General features: G+C 42.3%; 2 protein-coding genes across 2 annotated transcripts in view; one reads left to right on the top strand and one right to left on the bottom strand.

Annotated features, from left to right (window-relative positions):
- The window catches only part of LOC139583845 (GTPase IMAP family member 4-like), a 796,172-nt gene that overhangs the window by 86,208 nt on the left and 688,318 nt on the right, over positions 1–21,646 (top strand). The gene's annotated exons all lie outside the window — the stretch shown is intronic.
- The window catches only part of LOC139583844 (plexin domain-containing protein 2-like), a 183,950-nt gene that overhangs the window by 59,525 nt on the left and 102,779 nt on the right, over positions 1–21,646 (bottom strand). The window contains exons 6-7 of the mRNA XM_071415391.1: positions 10,364–10,482; positions 8,882–8,981 (exon numbers count right to left, since the gene is read on the bottom strand). Coding sequence (XP_071271492.1) covers positions 8,882–8,981; positions 10,364–10,482 — 219 coding nt within the window. The remainder of the gene's footprint in view (positions 1–8,881; positions 8,982–10,363; positions 10,483–21,646) is intronic.

The following is a 21,646-nucleotide window of genomic DNA, read 5'->3' as shown; positions in this document are numbered from 1 at the left end:
CTGTCTGAGTCTGTAATTCCAACATGTTTCAAGCAGACCACCATAGTCCTTGTCTCCTAGAACACTAAGGTAACCTGCCTAAATGACTACCGACCCGTAGCACTCACATCTGTAGCCATGAAGTGCTTTGAAAGGCTGGTCATGGCTCACAACACCATTATCCCAGAAACTCTAGACCCACTACAATTTACAAAGCACCCCAACAGATCCACAGATGACACAATCTCTATTGCTCTCCACTCTGTCCTTTCACACCTGGACAGCGGGTAGCGCTTACGGCCCAGCACATCACTGGGGCCAAGCTTCCTGCCATCCAGGACCTCTATACCAAGCGGTGTCAGAGGAAGGCCCTAAAAATTGTCAAAGACTAAAAGGCTTCTAAACAGCTTTTACCCCCAAGCCATCAGACTCCTGAACATCTAATCAAACGTCTACGCAGACTATTTGCATTGCCCCCCCTCCTTTACGCTGCTGCTACTCTGTTTATTATCTATGCATAGTCACTTTAATAACTCTAACTACATGTACATACTACCTCAATTACCTCGACACCGGTGTCTCCGCACATTGACTCTGTACTGGTACCCCCTGTATACAGCCCTGCTACTGTTATTTACTACTGCTCTTTTAATTATGTTACTCTGATCGCTTACTTTTTGGGGGGTATTTTCTTAAAACTGCATTGTTGGTTAAGGGCTTGTAAGACAGCATTTGATTTGATTTGAAATACATTCAGTAGTTCTAAACCTGCGACTGCCTCCTGCCTACTTAAATGTGCTGCGAATGTTACAAAGCCAAAATAACCATAGGACAACCACCCTCTCACCAAGATCGTTCTCAGAACGTTATGTGCTAGCTGGGCTACTTTTGACCAGGGCCCTTAATGCTGTGGTCAAAAGCAGTGCATTATATAGGGAATAAGGTGCCATTTGAGACACAGCCCATGAGTATTCATTCTTCTAATACAGGTGAGAATACAGAACTATAGAGACAGTATGCCCTATTAAAATGTGTGAAAAACAGTCCCTGTGTGTGTTTCTTGCTTTGTTTCGGCACCAAAAACATCTGACCAAGGCAAGGTACTGTACAGTAAGTCTAGCTAGCTACTGTATCAGCTGACTTTACCCTGAATAACACCCCTATCCCTGCCTTCCCTATGGCTGGCTTCCTCTAGCCCCAGGCAGTGGGATTATAAAGTGAGTAATGATAGCTTGGATGGGCCAGAGGAGGGGGGAGGTCTCTCACTGTCTGCCTGACAGGGAATGCTCCTCTATGGGCAGGCTGTCCAGACTCTGTGGCCTGGCTCGGTTTTCCTCCAGGCGATGGGAAGAGTAGGTTAAATTGCCCCTAGACGCTGATCTTGGATTTCCCTCAAACAGTTAAGGATTAGGATTGGGGGAGGGAAAACTGATCCTAGATCTGCACCTAGGGAAAACTTCACCCCATAGCCTGAGAGGGAGGAAGCTTTCATTTACAGCAAATACAGCCTGTCTCAGCCTGAGCATCAACAAGCGGTAATGAAGATTCAGCTGCCCTGCTCCGATAAATCAAACAAAAGGAGCTTTGCAGAAGTGTAACATCAATTATGCACACAAAGGTCAATTAGGCCATAATCTAATTAAAAGCACAGACGGAATAATGCACTGGCCCAGTCAATATCTCACCAGATGGAAAATACAATGGATAATAGGCTACTGGTCTGGTACACACCTACACTCTTAGAAAAAAAGGTTAGAAAAGGGTTCTTTAGCTGTCCCTATATGAGAACCCTTTTTGGTTCCATGTAGAACCCTCTGTGGAAAGGGTGCTACCTAGAACCAAAAGGGTTCTACTTGGAACCAAAAAGGGTTTTCCTATGGGGACAGCCGAAGAACCCTTTTGGGTTCTAGATAGCACCTTTTCTTCGAAGAAGGCTCCTTTATAACAATGATCTATTATGAAAATCTGAATACCAGACCAGGAAATGATTTCTTATTCATTCACCCTTGCAAGTTGGATGAGAATCAATGGAAATGTGACATGGAGACCTTGTGCAATGAGTTAAAAACCAATGAGGGGATGAGGTAATCTAAATTCAGAATAGTGCTTTATTGCCAGAGCCTGTTTGCCTATAGGACAGTGGAGTCCAAATCTGCCGGGAGAAAGAAAATATTCGATACGCAGGTAGATTTTCATTACACACACTGTTCCAACAGCACAGTGATAATAATAATTACTGTCTGGAACAGAATATCACATAGGACCCTGACAGTGAGGTTAGTTCCCTATTCTTTTCCTACTCACTCAGCCGATATAAAAGCTATAGTTCCGTGCCAGTGTATTTCCTGCCATCACGATAACAATCATGCAGCTTTCATTTCACCGTCTCATTAACTCAGAATCCTCACTACCACACGGCGACATCTCTAGCTTTGAGCAAATTTACTTCCAATATCTCTTCCTTGAAATCTACGCCATCACCCCAAAATACAATACAAATGCAGACATTGGACATGGAAATTCAGCAATATCATAAAATGAATGGATATGATGAAAACGCAAGGACCTCTATCTGAGCTCTGACTGTATAATAATGAGGTGAGCTAATTGTGGGCCTGCTGTTGTACCACATCTTCCGCAGTGAATTAGCAATAAAAAAAACACAGTCTGATAAGACTCAAGAGTGCACGTCAGCAGGCAGACAGGTATTAAAATGACTGAGGCACTTCTGGTTTTGATAACCTCATCAGAATAATGCATGAGGGTGACTGGGGGTCTGGCTGTCCGTGCGTCTGGATGCCCAACCCGGGGGTGGCTAAATAAAAGCCTAGCACCTGACCTGCTAAATATCTTGTCTCTACAAGCATATCTTCCCCCTGCTGCTGCCAGTGCAGCACAGGCCAGGCCCAAACGCCATGGCCTGGAAATAGCTAGCTAGCAGCATAAAATATTAAATTCCACAACTTGAGCGTGGCTTAAGGAGAGGGTTAGAGGGATCCTCTCCGGCTGCACTAGCTGTGTGTGCTCAGGCCGGTATGCGTTAATTGGCAGCAGAAACACTTATTGACTCGCATGAGTTCCCTCCTCAACACTGATTACTCAGCCCTCCAGCTGCCTGGGCTCTTCTTAAAGTAGTGCACTCTATAAGGGAATAGGGTGCCATTTGGGATTACCTATGTTACGCTCTGAGACCTGGAGGCTAAAACCACCAAGAAATCACTCTAGTCTAAATACATCACTTTTTTTTCTTAATACTACAAGTATCAGCAGTGAAGATTTTAATACTAACTGTGTCTAAAAGAACAACCAGTCCTTAAAGTTAATCTGCATTTAAAAAGACATCCTTTTTTTTGCCAGAGAATAACAAATGAGTTCCATGCAGTGGTGGGGATTGGGATATCACAGTAGGAATTCAGCTCAAAGTAGCCATCTGAACCAGATCCCCCTGTGCTGTTGCAGATTTAGGGTGCATCCCAAATGGCGTCCTATCCCCTATACAGTGCCTTGCAAAAGTATTCATCCGCCTTGGCGTTTTTTCCTATTTTGTTGCAATACAACCTGTAATTTAAATGGATGTGTATTTGGATTTCATGTAATGGACGTACACAAAATAGTCCAAATTGGTGAAGTAAAAAAAAAAAAAAAAACTTGTTTCAAAAAATTCTCAAAAAGAAAAAATGGAAAAGTGGTGCGTGCATATTATTCTCTGGCAAAAAATAATGTATATTTAAATGTACTAGCCTTAGTCAAAATGGCATTGAATGAGGGTAGTGGCTAGCACTCTCATGGAGTCCTTATCAAGCAGCTTGGATTTTCTAGCCAAAAACGTAGTCCTGGCATTAACTGGTCCTAGCACTTTATTGGCCATGCTCACACCTCCCAAGCTTACATCAAGGATGCAACCCAGGTAGCTAACAGAGGTTTTAGTAGTCAGCACCTCACCCCCTAGCTCCACTCTGAATTCAGAGGACCTACACAATTTAGGTTTGGACCCAAAAAGAATTGCCTCAGTTTTACCTAAGTGCAGAGATTATCTCCAAGCCATTTGCTAATGTTAGTAAGCTCTGTGCTAAGTATGCTCTCCAACATAGTTTTACTTTTATTAGACACCAGAAGTGTACAGTCCTCTGTATAAAGGAAAAGATGGCAAGAACAAGTATCTTTCATATCATTTATATATAGTAAAAACAGTAGAGGCCCAAGCACGCTCCTCTGCGGAATGCCACAACTCATTGGTTTTGCCTGAGACAGTGAACCACTAACCTCTACTACTTACTCCCTAATAGGACTTTACCCAGCTTAGAGGGGTACTGCTTAACCCCAGTGCCTCCAGTTTGGAGATGAGGAGACAATGGTTAACTGTATCAAAGGCCTTCTTTAGGTCAAGCAGTACCGTTCCACACAGATTTCCCTCGTCAATCTCTTTCCCGATGAAGTCAGTCAAGTGAAGTAGACATGAATCAGTGGAGTAGGTTTTTCTAAAACCCGACTGAAAATCATGCATTAGACTTTTGTTTGTTGACGTATTCTTAACTTTGATCGTTGATGTTACACTGAGGATAGACACAGGCCTGTAATTCCCAGGGTCAGACTTTATCCCCTTCTTATACAGAGGCATAACTTTAGCTTGTTTCATGTCCCTGGGAAAGGTGCCTTGTTCAAGAGAGCGATATGTGTCATACGAGGGGCAATTTGCTCAGCAGAATCTCTAAGAAACCTTGCAGGAATATTACCCAGGCCTGTGGCTTTGGAGCATTTAAACTCTGCTAGCATGCTGGCTATTTTTGCTGTTTCTACCTTTGCAAAAGAAAAAGAGTTTGGCTGAATCCCTAACTCGGACATAATACTTCTTGACTTGGTCGTTTCCATAAAAACCAGCTTGCTGGCAACAGTAGTAAAAAAATAGTTGAATTAATTGGCAACCTCTGCTTTTTAATATACAGTATCATCTCCTCCCTGATGTTCAGTCCAATACTGTTTAGTTTGTTTTTGGTAGTCTAATCTAGTTCCTTAAATGATTTCCAAAGCTTTTTAGGGTCATTTTTGTTCTCAATGATTTTATCAGCAAAGTAGCTTCATCGATTCTGATATGTGCTTCATTTCTGTGATGTTTATATAGGAGAAAATCAGGCTGCTCTTGAGAATTCTTAAATTTCTTTAAGGCCTTATTTGTATAGATTCTAGAATCTCATGATTAAACCAAGGGCTAGATCTGTGCTTTACTCTGACCTGTCTAATGGGAGCCATCACATTCACCACATCAAGGAATCTACGTTTAAAGGCTTCCCAGGCACTGTCTACCCCTACACTATCCAGCACAGTCAATTTTACCCACTTGCTCCCTAAACATTGAGTCCTCTGATTCTAACAGTTTTTCCCTTTTAAAGTGTTGCTAGAAAAGTTTTGTGCAATTTCAGCCAGTAATTTTGAAAGTAGCACTCACGAGTCCAAACGGGTATCCAAAAATGGTGCACAATTGTGCACAACGTCATCCATTTCGTATGATATGTTGCGCCCATGTCATGTCTCCTGCGATTCGTATGATACGTTACGAATTTGTAGGTGCTTAAGATCCCGTCCATCTCTTCAAGAATCTATCAGTTGCGACAGTCAAATTCAGTACAGCTGTGAATCTTCTCACAACACTGCACTGTAAAGAGTGTAAACAAACCTGTAGCTTCAGACGCGGTCAGATATATTGGCGCCCTTGCACTTCACAATGGAGTACAATGGAGCAGAATGTTCCGTTTTTTGTTTTCAAAACAGGTTGAAGTGATATTTTTACCCTGTAGGGACCTGCAGCTTACCACGGGTGAGATAAATGACACAGTCAATGCAAAGCATTGCCTCCAACCAAATTAATTAGTATTCTGAATAATGTAGTCCAGCCATACTTTAAAGTAGGACATCTCAATTTCAGTTTAGATTTTTTTTCTTGGTCCTGTGCAGTTGTAAATCAAACAAATACACGTGTAAACACGCCACAGCCCTTTTGACCGACAGAAGCCCCAAGATGCTAATCCTGACCTTTCTCTCCAGACAGAGACACACAGAGAGAGAGAGAGAGAGAGAGAGAGAGAGAGAGAGAGAGAGAGAGAGAGAGAGAGAGAGAGAGAGAGAGAGAGAGAGAGAGAGAGAGAGAGAGAGAGAGAGAGAGAGAGAGAGAGAGAGAGAGAGCGATAACAAATGCTCACCCACCGACTGTCAACCTCTCCTCTCCTCACCTATCACATTCGCCACCATTCACTAGGTATATGAGATATATGATACGAATGTGTCAAACCATGTTTTTTTCCATGCATACTGTCAAACAAGGACAGTCACAATCTTCACAACCGATAATCTGTTTCTAGGCCATTTCCATGGTCCTTCATCTTCTCATTAACTAGTATGTTATTATTATATTACAGTATATTATTATCCCTTCCAAACGAGAGGCCTCTTATACAGAAAATGTGATCTTAAACTAATAGTTTTCTTCCCGAGGGAGCACTGTACTACTGTTTGGGCTGTATAGTATGCCCCTTAAACCAAAGGAAGTAAAGAAGTGATCCCAGTAAAGGTTTGTGAGAACGCTGACTCAGCATGTTACATTGTTTCAGGCAGTCTTTCAGTTTACAACAGTAGGGCTTCCTGAGGGAGTTCGGGAACACACACCGCCCTGGGTGTCATCTTTCATGTTTAACACTCATCCCTGCATTCCTCTCCTCCCTTCCCTGCCCCAGATAGGCCTTTTGTCTTCCTCCCTACCTGCAGTAGGAGAGCTGAGGGGGCTGCATCCCAAATCGCACCCTATTCCCTACATTGTGCACAGGGCTCTGGTCAAAAGTAGCGCACTATATAGGTCATAGGGTGTCAATTTGGGATGCAACCCCCCAGGTGTCTGTTTTCACCGGGTTGAGCGTTACCGAGGCTGCATCAAAGAGGGTAGATAAGTTCTTCGGAGGCCTAAGAACTCTCGATACTGTCTACAGGAGTGTTATGGGAGAGCTGATGTAGCTACTGTGACAAGAGCACCCCATTCCCACAGTCTTCAGAGAAGTAGAGAAAATCAACAACCACGGAAGATCAACACTCACAGTGCAGCTGAGCAGCAGGTTTGAATTCCCCCTTATAACAACACTTAAACCCTTTCTTCCTGACCACAGAGGCTATGTTCCAAACGGCACCCTATTCCCTATGTAGTGCCCATATGGCTCTGGTAGAAAGTAGTAGACTATATAGGGAAGGGGGTGAACCTTGTGAAAAACCACATGATTTCCCATGAGAAATGTCCACGTTTTGCACATTGTAACATTTGATTTCACATGTGAAATGATGTGAAACCGTCTGGTTTTGGAACACTTCACATGATGATATTTCACAATAAGTTGTGTGGATATTTTTCACGGGATTTCACAGGTGAAAACAAAAAAGTTGTCACAGTCACAGTATTTTAAACCTAAATATTTTACGTAAAGGATTACATTGTGTATGTTTATTTATACAGTAATTATTACTCAACATGTCCTCACCGTGAATGTGAACTCACAACCTCTTGGTTCACAGCATTCCGATCTCTTGCTGAGCCACCATGTCTGTGTCAATAACTGATTTCACCTGTATTACTACACTTTGGACTTCAAAGTAAAAGTCAGCACTAAGTGATCATGTCAATTATAATCACGTTTATTAATTAAAGATGTTTACACTATTTTAGCTGAACAGCTTACCGCTAACAGTACCATAAAACCTGTCATACCATTTTCTTTCATGTTTTCACATGTGAAAATTGAACTCTCACATGTGGAATTGCCTTTTCACATGTGAAAACGTTTACATTTGAACATTTAATTAGCAGTTTTACATGTAGAAAACGTTCAAATGTTGTCACGTGTAGTTTCATGGTGTCACATGTTGACATTTTATATCCCCATGTGGTCAGATTTATTTCACATGAGATCATGTTTTCACGTGCTCACGTGTTATCATATTAACTTCACATCAGATCACATGTGAAATTCATGTGGTTTTTCCGAAAGGGAATCTTAAAGGTTTTTCAGTAGAGGTAATTATTACCCACGACTCAATAATTCCAGACAAAGTCGATAAAAAAAAAATGTAATTGGATAAATAACTAGCTATAAAACGTTAAGTGGAACAAATAGATTCTTCAAATGCCAAGTCCTATGAACATATCATTAATACACGCAATTAAACTAATGAATACATTGTTTTTGACTACTCATTATTTTAGCAGACTTGAAATGAAAGCTCCTGAGGGTGTCTAGCTGTGGTTGAAAATGCTCTGAGTTTCTCGTCTTTGCTCTACGTTGTATTAACTTTAATGGGCCTGTATTGGAAGGAACCTCATGCAAAGAGTCAAATCTGGACCTGTGCCCATACTCATACCGTTTCTGTGAGGTGAAAACTTTGTTGGAGAGGCCGCAGCGAAAGCTTGAACTAAACCCCAAAAGGGAGAAGCATTGAGAAGAGAAAAATACCAAAAGTTTAACTTGCTTGTGATGGTGTATGAGAGGATGGTGAGGGGAGGACGGCTCATAGTAAATCGCTGGAATGGAATTAATGTGTTTGGTACCATTCCATTCCTTCCATTCCAGTCATTACAATGACCCTGCCCTCCAATCCAAAGTGACACCAAACACTACTGGTGTGTTGTGACGCAGTGAGTCATGGTGTGTGTGTGTGTGTGTGTGTGTGTGTGTGTGTGTGTGTGTGTGTGTGTGTGTGTGTGTGTGTGTGTGTGTGTGTGTGTGTGTGTGTGTGTGTGTGTGTGTGTGTGTGTGTGTGTGTGTGTGTGTGTGTGTGTGTCTGTGTCTGTGTCTGTGTGTGTCTGTGTGTCTGTGTGTGTGTCTGTCCGTCTCTGCGTGCAGAGTGCACTCGCTGCATCATGGTGACTCACTGGGTATCTGCTGGATCCTGTGGACCACCACAAAGGCATCGGAGAGGCCCACTTTCACCGGGTGATTGACGGAACTGATGTGGGCCACCTCCATGGGAATCTGGAAGAGAGAGAGGAGGGAGACGGACATTCATCACCGGCCACCAGACCTGTCTATCTGACTGAGCCTGCCGGGAGTAGGACCCAAACAGACCCAAACAGACCCAAACCAGACCTAAACCAGACCTAAACCAGACAGAGGCCTGACAGTTCCTGATGCTGATGGAGGGTTGTGGGAAATGTGTCCCAGATGGCACTCTATTCCCTACACCCTACAGGCTCTGGTCAAAAGTAGTGCACTATATAGGGAGTAGGTTTCCATTTGTGAAGTACCCTACAAACAATGGGACTTAATATACTGGCAAGAACAAAGAGCTTGTTACAATTGACTAATCTCCCAGGAAATCCATCAACATGGAGGAGCAAATGAATAAGTCTGCAAAACAAGTCTGGCGGGCTCAAATTTGAGAATGTTGAGATCCTAGGAGAGAGACATTTGTAGTGTGGCGAAAGTAAGGGAAATAAATAAGTAAGGGAAGTAAAAGCCGCAGTGAGGGTTGTCTTTACGTGGAGGTGGAGAAGTGGAGTGGAAGAGTGGCGTTAAAGAGAAGTACTCCCTGATTGAAATTGAAGAGAGAAAAAAACATTTAAAAAAATACCTATTTTGAAAGATAACTTTTATGAGGCTTGTGATTATGATAGATGTATAACAGATGTAATAATTGGATTTAATGGATTCCGTAATTGCGGAATCCATTTATCTGACAGAGAAGTCTGACAGAGAAGTCACTCTTGATTCCAACTCTCTTTCATTCAGTTCATTTTTCTCCCTCTTCCCATTTTGACATTTTAAATCGGCACCGTCACAGTATCTAGTAAACATAATCTCTCTCACATGCAGCGATGTCGCAGTGATCCAAAACCTGCGACACGAGTTAGACTGTTATTAACCATATTAAACATATGGAAGCAGAATGGGGAGATTAAATAATACTTTCAGAGGGACCGTCAATAACGACGGTCATTAAATTGTCAGTCACCGTAGCGACACATCGTGCCCTGAGTGAAAACAGAGGTTGATGAGCACAGCGCTTTATTTATCAATTCAATCAAGGAGAGAATTAAATAAGTGCTCTGTCACCAAGAGGAAGTGAGGGTGAGGAAAGAGATAGAGAGAAACAGAGAGAGAGAAACAGAGAGCAAGAAAGAGGAACAGAAAGAGACGGAGAGAGAGAGAGAAGAGAGAGAGAGCAGAGTGTGGAGAATTCCCTGCTTCTCACGAGATAGGTGTGACGCCATGTCACTCCTACACCCCTATGGGAGATACACGGAGAGATGGGCAGTGAGAGTGAGAAAGAGAGGGAGAGAGGGAGAGGAGCAGCAAAAAGAAAAAGCGAGTGGTAGATAAAGCCTAGAGAGGAACAGAGAGAGAGAGAGACTGACCTCTTTGTAGGCGAAGACAATCCTGCCGTCGCTGTGCAGTGTGGCCTGGAAGGTGAAGCTACCCAGGTTGTAGCTGTCTTGCAGGTGGACATGATCCCACTGGACCACCAGAGCAGTGCCTGACAGAGAGAAAGAGGGACACGGTCATAGCCATACAGAACTACACAGGGCTACACAGAACCACACTAAACCACATAGAACCACACAGGGCCACACAGAACCACATAAAACTACACAGGGCCACATAAAACCACATAGATAGAACCAAACAGTGCCACACAGAACCCCTTAGAACCACACAGGACCATATAGAACCAGACTAAGAACCATTCCAGACCGCATAGAACAACATAGAGATCTGTTAGATAAAAATCAGGGAGACCAAAGGCAGGGAAGGCTCCTTAAGTTTCAAACATTGATTGAGGCACCCAGGGTCGCCAACATGAGTTGCGACATGTGTCTTCCCTGTTACCATAGACTCTACAGGGAGATCAGTTTCACCTTTTTCGATTATAAAGAGACATGTAGTCCTAGTGTATTCCAGTTTAGCAAAACCCGCTACGATATAACAGGCTGCTTTAAAGTGTTTTTGAAGAATCAGGTGGAAGCTCACATGGATCTCATGGCACTGTACTGTACTAGCTACCCCCGGAGTGCAGGCCTCACGTTCATCTCTATGCTGTTTTGATTTAGTGTGGACTTCGGAGAGCCTTTGGACGTGAAAATGATGTCTTCGTTCTCCTGTGCAACCAGCCAGTCATTTGGCCGGGAGCCAGTGCAATAAAGGTTTGTTAACACAAGTAATCAAATTTTCCTTCACACACCCAGAGCCCCTCTCTCCATCCAAAGTAAAGTGGAGATTTAGTTTCTCTGCTGACAGCTAGGAGTACTGGAGTCTAGTGCTACAGGAAACCCCATAATAATCCACATCTGGCCTCCAGAAGGCTTCTGCATGGGGCTGATGCTGCAGGATTCTCAATGGCATGGCGAGGTCATGGGGCTGTATGCTGGATGTAGAGAGGACAGGGACATGTCTGTGATTGTTACAGTAACTCCATCCCAAATGGAACCTTATTTCCTATATCGTGCACTACTTTTGACCAAGGCACACCCTGTCTGTTCTGAATTCTCTATCTAACTGAGAATGGCGGGGGGGCTAGAGAACGTGCTATGGAGTAGACTTGCTTTGCTAGAGCTCCGCTCTATTTTGAAACAAATTAATATTTATCTCAACCTCTCACAACCTATAACTTCAAACATTGTCTGGCAATATGACAAGGGAAAAGGCACCAAAAAAGGGGGCGCTAAACAAGATCATTTGAATGAGATAGACAACGAACCAATTTGAACGTCGCCGACCCACGAAGAGTTAGCTGAAGATGCTAGCTCCCAAGAGTTCCCCACAGATCCTACTCAACGTGACATAATGGCTGCCATAAACTCACTAAGCAAGAAGGTGGACACAAGGTTGGCTGATATCTCAAAGAGTATTGGGAATTTGACTGAAACTGTGAAGGCAACTAAGAGAAGGGTCCATGAGGTTGAGCAGACGACAGTCGATCACGAGGCCAGGCTGCAAGACATAGAGAAACAGTGCGCGACGTTAAAAAAATGACAACAAAACCCTGAAAGCCTGATTGGAAATGCCTCGAGTCGCATTCAAGACGCCAGAACATCCGAATATTTGGGATCCAGGAGGACACTGAGAAAGGGAAACCCACTGAATTTGTCTCGGAGCTGATACCGGCATTGCTGGGGAGTGAACACTTCAAAACGGCCATCCTGATCGACCCCGCATCACAGGCAACGAAGCCAGCCAAGGGCGCGCCACCAAGGCCATTCATTGTACGGCTGCACTATCCCCAGACCAGGGATCTCATCCTCAAGCTGGCTAGTCAAAAGTTCCCCCTTAACTACAACGGAGCCAGCGTGTCTTTCTACCCAGATCTTACTTTGAAGGTGAGGAACCAACGGAAAGAGTATGATGAGGTACGCAACAAATGCAGGGCGGCCAACATCCGATATGGATTCCTCTTCCCAGTCTGGTTTAAGGTGACAGTCGAGGGATCAACACGTACGTTTGACAACCCAAAAGAGGCCGATCTGTTCTTGACAAGCAAGCGCCCCGGCTGAGGATACAGAACGACTGTGTCAGCCGGCTAAATGGCCAAATACATTCCAGGAATGTGTTTGAATTTCATGCCTATGTCTTTTCGATCAGAAGATAAGAAATTGGGACTTATAATGATGGGTGAGATGTTGTGGCTTATATAGCATTGTTTAGCCTATCATGTTTTAGCGCCACTCACGTAAGCGTTAAGTGTTATTTAATATTAGTTTATTTGCGGAGCATCTATAGACGACGAGTTGACGAGTTAGTTCAAGCTGTATGTCTAGACACCCTAAGGTTTGTGTGTTAGTCAAGGAGTGCTTCGTTTGGGGAAGTCAATCAGTAAAGGGACGGGAGGGAGGACGGGAGGAGGGACGGGAGGGGGGATGGGGTCTGTGTTTTATGCTCACATTTATTTATACAGGTGGCATGACAAGCTACTGCAAGGCGGGACGTTTTTTCTTTTAGGCTTTGTATGACAGCAACAATTTCCTCTGAAATAAGAAATGCCACATAGTGACCGAGCACAGAGTGGACCTGGTGGAATAAAGATAGTCAGCTGGAACTGTAATGGCTTAGGGCATGTCGTGAAACGAGCTACGTTTTTTTTTCTCTCATCTTAAATCACTGGGCGCTGACATAGTGCTTCTTCAAGAAAGTCATATTAAACGCTCCGCTCAGGCCAAGCTACGAGTCGGCTGGATCGGTCAGATATACCAGTCTAGCTTTGATGCAAAAGCGTGTCTTTTATACTGATAACAAGTTCAAACAGGTGCCATTAATACAGGTAACGAGTGGAGGACAGAGGAGCCTCTTAAAGAAGAAGTTACAGGTCTGTGAGAGCCAGAAATCTTGCTTGTTTGTTATTGACCAAATACTTATTTTCCACCATAATTTGCAAATAAATTCATTAAAATTCCTACAATGTGATTTTCTGGATTTTTTTTCTCATTTTGTCTGTCATAGTTGAAGTGTACCTATGATGAAAATTACAGGCCTCTCTCATCTTTTTAAGTGGGAGAACTTGCACAATTGGTGGCTGACTAAATACTTTTTTGCCCCACTCTATACTACAATTTGAGATGCCTTTTCAACGTTATGTATCATGATCATAAAGTTGAGGCAGTGGTAATAGGTCTTGACGCAGAGAAGGCATTTGATCAGATTGAGTGGAAGTATATGTTATCGGTTCTGTAGCATTTCGGGTTTGGAAAGGAATCTATTCATTGGATAAGAATTATTTATGCACACCCACTGGCGTCCGTGGTAACCAATCAGGAAATGTCGCAGTCATTCCGCCTGTTCAAGGGCTGCCGACAGGGGTGCCCTATTTCGCCTGCTCTCTTCGCTATAGCCATGGAACCCCTTGCTACTCACATTCGTGCATGTGCCGATATAGCTTCTGTTAAAATAAAAGACACGCAGCACAAAATTTCCCTATATGCAGACGATGTTCTTTTGTTTTTATCCAAGCCTAAAACTTCTATTCCCCCCTTACTTAACTTGATAAATACATTCGGATCCTTCTCTGGCTACAAGTAAACTGGCAAAAAAGCTAATTGATTTGTACTGTGGATATGTGGATATGTCATTTCTGCAATCTACCCCATTTAGAACAGTGATGGACAAGTTCACAAGCCTTGGCATTGTTGTGACAAGAGACCTTGATCAGCTATTGAAAGCAAATTGTGACTTAAAAATGTAACAGCTTTAACAAAATTTTGATTTTATCTCCTTGGTTGGTCGTATAAACACTATTAAAATGGATGTCCTACCCAGGTTTCATTACCTCTTCCAATGTCTACCCAATTTCATACCACAAAGCTACTTTAGTAATTCCATTATTATGGGATAACAAGGCAGACAGAATTTCAAAGAAGCATTAATGCAAGTACAAGATAGAGGGGGGCTTTGGCCTTCCTCACTTTAAACTGTATTATTGGGCTGCTAATCTGAACATTGTGTCTTTCTGGAGGGAAAGTTTACCTGGGATGCGACAGAATGATATGCCGTCATGGCTTTTGATTGAGCAGGCCTCCTGTCAACGTTCATCAGTCCCTGCACTTGTTAATAGTCCATCATAAGTGAAAAAAGCCACTTATGACTCTAATCCAGTCATTTGTCATACTCTTAGGATCTGGAAACAGATTAGGTATTTTCTTAACATACCCACTGTTTACATAGACAGCCCAATTTGCCTGAATCATGCTTTCCACCCTGCGTTGGATGAAATGGTGTTTTCACAGTGGAGGGAGAAGGGGCTCACAGCATTTGGTCATTTATACATTGATAGTCAGTTAGCTTCATTTCAACAATTACAGGGTACGTTTAACATGCCAATAACAAAAATTTTCAGATACCTCCAAATCAGGAATTTCTTAAGGACACATATCCCACAGTATGGCATTAAGCCAAATACTCCTACATTAGATAGCCTGATCCTTGTCAAACCCCATTCAAAAGGGTCGGTCTCTAGACTGTATGATGTGCTACAGGCCCACATAGAGATATCCACAGACACTATTAAAAGGGCTTGGGAACAAGAACTTGGTTCAGAAATCTCAGATGAGGACTGGGTAGAAGCTCTCAGATGAGGACTGGGTAGAAGCTCTCAGGAATATAAACCACCGTTCAATGAATGCCAGACACAACCTTGTACAGTTTAAGGTGAAACACAGTTTACATTACTCAAAAGTAAAACTGCATAAAATATTCCCGGACACCTCACCACTGTGTGAGAGGTGCAAGCAGGATGAGGGGATGTTGACCCACTTATTTTGGACATGTCCTAAGTTACATGCTTACTGGGCTCTCATTTTTGATTACTTATCTAATGCCTTTGATAAAGTTATAGCCCCAGACCCATTGATCGCTCTGTTTGGCACAGCTGATGGGAATAACCAGGAGGGGAAAGCTGTCTCTCTTTGTACTCTATTAGCCAAAAGGCTCATATTGCAATTTTGGAAATTGGAGACTGTACCTACCTTTGAAATGTGGTTACGGGATTTAGGGAATGTAATACACATGGGAAAGATTTGATATGATACCTCCAATAGAAGTCCAATGTTTTACAAAATATGGCAGCCGATACTGGATAAATGGTTTAGTCCCGCTTCATATGCTGTACATGCTGTACTCCACTCAATATTTATTTTTGGCTTAACTACACTGCTTGTAATGACTATATGCTGTCTACTTATACATGTACCACCTAATAGGATTTTGTTTTATTTTGTGTATGTGTGAGTTAAGTTTTGTGGAGTGTGGTGTGAGGAAAATAACCTCACACTCAATGTCAACAAAACAAAGGAGATGATCGTGGACTTCAGGAAACAGCAGAGGGAGCACCCCCCTATCCACATCGACGGGACAGTAGTGGAGAAGGTGGAACGTTTTAAGTTCCTCGGCGTACACATCACGGACAAACTGAAATGGTCCACCCACACAGACAACGTGGTGAAGAAGGCACAACAGCGCCTCTTCAACCCCAGGAGGCTGAAGAAATTTGGCTTGTCACCTAAAACACTCACAAACTTTTACAGATGCACAATCGAGAACATCCTGTCGGGCTGTATCACCGCCTGGTACGGCAACTGCTCCACCCACAACCATAAGGCTCTCCAGAGGGTAGTGAGGTCTGCACAACGCATCACCGGGGGAAAACTACCTGCCCTCCGGGATACCTACACCACCTGATGTCATAGGAAGGCCAAAAAGATCATCAAGGACAACAACCTCCCGAGCCACTGCCTTCACCCCGCTATCATCCAGAAGGCGAGGTCAGTACAGGTGTATCAAAGCAAGGACCGAGAGACTGAAAAACAGCTTCTATCTCAAGGCCATCAGACTGTTAAACAGCCATCAATAACATTGAGTGGCTGCTGCCAACATACTGACTCAAATCTCTAGCCACTTTAACAATTAAAAATGGGATGTAATAAATGTATCACTAGTCACTTTAAACAATGCCACTTTATATAATGTTTACATACCCTACATTACTCATCTCATATGTATATACTGTACACCATCTACTGTATCTTGCCTACACCGTTCAGCCATCGCTCACCCATATATTTATATGTACATATTCTTATCCATTCCTTTACACTTGTGTATATAAGGTAGTTGTTGTGAAATTGTTAGATTACTTGTTAGATATTACTGCATGGTCGGAATTAGAAGCACAAGCATTTCGCTACACTCGCATTAACATCTGCTAACCATGTGTATGTGACAAATAAATTTTGATTTGAAAATTTGATTTGAAAAATAACTATCTGAAAGCCAAGCCTCCAATCTGATAGGCTGCCACCTTCACAATATATTATTAAAAAGGTAATATACACAAATAGTTTCAGGTTTGAACCTTTACACAGGGGTTCCTCGAAGACTCTTTTCAGAACTTGAAAGGTTCTGCCGGTGTGGCAACCCAAAAGGTTCTTGCCGGCACCTTTTGATGAATAGTTATTAAAGTGAGAGAGGCAGACTTTCCCTCCTCCAAGTTGTTGTGCGTCCCAAATGGCACCCTATTCCCTGTGTAGTGAACATAAAAAAGCAGGTCAAAAGCAGCACACTATATAGGGAATAGGGTGCCATTTCAGACGCAACTAGGCAGTGAGTCGCTATGGAGGGCTACATTTAACATAGTTGAATCAAGTTTTAATTGGATGTACATGAGGCAGTGAGGCTGAGGTCAGGGATGCCAACTGGTTTTAAGGCCCAAAAAGGTGACAAACATTTTTGGCACGGAAACACGGGAAAAATCTTTGTGAAGTGAAGGAAAATGTGCTTATTTTCAGAGAATAACAAGGACATATAATACACATTTAAACATGGTGTCCTGAGGTCGGTGGGAGTTGGGCTCTTTGGTCTGGGTTTATGTTTTTATCATGATATGTACAGTATATAGAACAATTTTATGGTTCTTTATATATCCTTTATGGAGATGGTTCTATAAGGAACCTTTCTCAATCTAAAAGGTTCTTTGTAGATCTTTTTGAAGAACCATACAGGGTTTTTGATTCTGGTCAGCCATATTATATTGCTCAAATTCCATAGGTGTTATTATTGCGTTAATAAAATAGTTGAATCAAGTGAGATATCTCTGAAACATCTGGGGGTCCCTGAGGAGAGAATTGAGAACTACTGACTGCTTTAGTCAACCTTTCTCAGTTGACAAGGCCATACGTAAGTCGTTCACAAGACACTTCCACTGGCCGTAGTCATATACTGTAAGATATGTAGTGGCATAACGCAACACATTAGATACATTGGAATGACACAAATATTTGTGAAAGACAAACCACGCCCCAAAAATATTCTACATTTTGTGACCTGTAAAGAACCATTGAAGACCTCCAGTGATGGCTCCACATACAGTAGAACCTTCACCCTTCTCAAAGAACCCGTGAGTAACAGTCATATTTTTGTTGAACAATTTAGGAGCAGGCAAATATATTTTGGGAGCACAATGAAAGTAATTGACAAAAGGTTTTTGGAGTGTTCCATGCTCAATCAGGCACAATGTCACCTCAAATATGAACCTCTTAGGTGAAACAAAAATGTTCAGCTGCCTATTTAAGGGCGTGAGGTTACCACGGTAACAGGGCACTCACACATCTGTGAATAATCCATAGAATGAAGAATTACAATACTAGAATGGACATTTTTTATGATGGGATTAAGGTCAGCCATTTTGGTCAGAGGGTTAGTTGGTCAATGATTTGCCAGTACTGTAGTAAGATATTGTATAAAACAATGAATTTGAAGAATTTATCTGCACTGTATGTTTGTTAGCTAGCTAGCTAGCTAGCCAGACAGTTTCAAATTAACTGCCAAAATTCCAGTTAAACAATGCAGTCAATCCACAGGCTGAAAAGGCAAGTACTGATTTTATATCATATAATAGCATTCACAGCTTTCAATCATTTTTATTATTTTTACATTCATGGTCTGTTTACATATATTTTAGATTATACAGAAAATTGGCTGAAAACCTGTAAAAACTGTATTTATAATTATATGACAATTTAAGTTGACTAATTCTATTACACAATTTCTATTATATCGCATGCCTAACTTTTATTTTCCTGCGTAAGTAAAATCAGGATTATGCCTCTACTGCCATTCATCCCAGTTAAATGGCACCCTATTCCCTATCAGTGTCTGTTAAAAACAATGCTGGGTTAAAAACAACCCAGTGCTGGGTATATAGTGGACAGAACACATGTTGGGTTATTTTGACCCAGGCATTTTTTTTTTTTTTGAAGACTGGAGGCGTGGCTTAGTAGGGGATAGTTATTTTTGGTCACACGTGAGAGTAAATGTCACTATATTTCATCTGTTCTGTCTGGCTGTCTCTACACTTGACATTTACATGTGACTTCTGCTTTCAGAATACAAAGATCGCATAGAAAAGACAGGTCTAGACACACGAAAGCTGCATGGTGGTCGGATTGTGTTCAGATCTGGCTGACCACTTCAGGAGGTGTGTGTGGATTTCTCCTCAGTTTGGAAGTAATCAGGCTTTCGTAAGCACATACAGTGGGCGTCGTCATCAGCACTCTGCCCACAAGTTTCCAAGAAAACTTGTGTTTTGGGAGCGAGAGGCACCTTTAAAAATTAAACATTGGAGGAAATACATTCCTAGCGTGTGAGGAACTTGTTTGCTAGCTTCATAAATGCTAGCCAGCTAGCTTACTTAAATAAAGTGGTGATCCTAACTGACCTAAGACAGGGAATTTTTACTGGGATTACATGTCAGGAATTGTGAAAAACTGAGTTTAAATGTATTTGGCTAAGGTGTATGTAAACTTCCGAATTCAACTGTACATGGCGGCAGGTTTCCTGGTGGGTAAGAGCCTTGGGCCAGTAACCAAAAGGTTGCTGGATCAAATCCCAGAGCTGACAAAAATCTGTCATTCTCTCCCTGAGCAAGGCAGTTAAACCACTGTTCCCTGGGCACCAATGACGTGGCTGTTGATTAAGGCAGCCCCCCACACCTCTCTCATTCAGCGGGGTTGGGTTAAATGCGGAAGACACATTTCAGTTGAATGCATTCAGATGTATAACTGACTAGGTATCCCCCTTTCCCTTAAATGTGTTCACATTGTGGCCGGGTTCCCTTTTCCCGCACTATATTCAAATGCCTGTATGCATTCTGTGAATGGCTAAATCTGACAACACAACAACAACTTGTTGGCTGTAGTTAACTACCCAGCTAACCTCTGTAACTAGCCAGCAAGCAAGCTAGCTAGCTAAGCAGGTTGCATAATTTCATTTTTTAAAGAATGTGAAATGTCAGAATAATAGTAAAGAAAATTATTTATTTAAGCTTTTATTTCTTTCATCACATTCCCAGTGGGTCAGAAGTTTACATACACTCAATTAGTATTTGGTAGCATTGCCTTTAAATTGGTTAACTTGGGTCAAATGTTTCAGGTAGCCTTCCACAAGCTTCCCACAATAAGTTGGGTGAATTTTGGCCCATTCCTCCTGACAGAGTTGGTGTAAATGAGTCAGGTTTGTAGGCCTCCTTGCTCAAACATGCTTTTTCAGTTCTGCCCACACATTTTCTATAGGATTGAGGTCAGGGCTTTGTGATGGCCACTCCAATACCTTGACTTTGTTGTCCTTAAGCCATTTTTCCACAACTTTGGAAGTATGCTTGGGGTCATTGTCCATTTAGAAGAACCATTTGCGACCAAGCTTTAACTTCCTGACTGATGTCTTGAGATGTTGCTTCAATATATCAACAGAATTTTCCCCCCTCATGATGCCATCTATTTTGTGAAGTGCACCAGTCCCTCCTGCAGCAAATCACCCCCACAACATGATGCTGCCACCCCCGTGCTTCACAGTTGGGATGGTGTTCTTCTGCTTGCAAGCGTCCCCCTTTTTCCTCCAAACGTAACGATGGTCATTATGGCCAAACAGTTCTATTTTTGTTTCATCAGACCAGAGGACATTTCTCCACAAAGTACGATCTTTGTCCCCATGTGCAGTTGCAAACCATAGTCTGGCTTTTTTTATGGAGGTTTTGGAGCAGTGGCATCTTCCTTGCTGAGCGGCCTTTCAGGTTATGTCGATATTGGACTCGTTTTACTGTGGATATAGATAGTTTTGTACCCGTTTCCTCCAGCATCTTCACAAGGTCCTTTGCTGTTGTTCTGGGATTGATTTGCACTTTTCGCACCAAAGTACATTCATCTCTAGGAGACAGAATGCGTCTCCTTCCTGAGCGGTATGATGGCTGCGTGGTCCCATGGTGTTTATACTTGCGTACTATTGTTTGTACAGATGAACGTGGTATCTTCAGGCGTTTGGAAATTGCTCCCAAGGATGAACCAGACTTGTGGAGGTCTACAATTTTTTTTCTGAGGTCTTGGCTGATTTATTTTGATTATCCCATGATGTCAAGCAAAGAGGCACTGAGTTTGAAGGTAGGCCTTGAAATACATCCACAGGTACACCTCCAATTGACTCAAATGATGTCAATTAGCCTATCAGAAGCTTCTAAAGCCATGACATCCTTTTCTGGAATTTTCCAAGCTGTAAAGGCACAGTCAACTTAGTATATGTAAACTTCTGACCCACTGGAATTGTGATACGGTGAATTATAAGTTAAATAATCTGCCTGTAAACAATTGTTGGAAAAATTACATGTGTCATGCACAAAGTAGATGTCCTAACCGACTTGCCAAAACTATAGTTTGTTAACAAGAAATTTTTGGAGTGGTGGAAAAACGAGTTTAATGACTCTAACCTAAGTGTATGTAAACTTCCGACTTCAACTGTAGTTGTATGATGTGCTCGGAATTCCATGATTTGTATCTCCATGATACAAAATCTGCACAAACTGTCAAGTCTAGACACGGCCTTGTATTGTTTTCACATATTAAGGTTGAGCACTTGAAGTATCTGAAAGCCACACCCCCTATAGGCCATGCTTCCTGAAAATAACCTATGTATTACATAAAAAAAGACCCAGCTGCTGGGTCAACCCAGCATGAAAGTGAATAAAAACCCAACTGATGGATAAATTAGGCCATGTTTGAAAAATCTGGTTATTTTCAGGAGGCATGGCCTATTGAGGGCATGGCTTTAAGAAAGTTATTTTTGGCCACCTGTGAGTGTAAATGTCATTGTTGTTCATCATGTTAAGTTTGCAC

Source organism: Salvelinus alpinus, chromosome 8 (genome assembly GCF_045679555.1).
Source record: "Salvelinus alpinus chromosome 8, SLU_Salpinus.1, whole genome shotgun sequence".
Lineage (NCBI taxonomy): Eukaryota > Metazoa > Chordata > Actinopteri > Salmoniformes > Salmonidae > Salvelinus > Salvelinus alpinus.
Note: the sequence above shows the minus strand (reverse complement) of the source record. Positions and strands in the feature narration are given on the sequence as shown.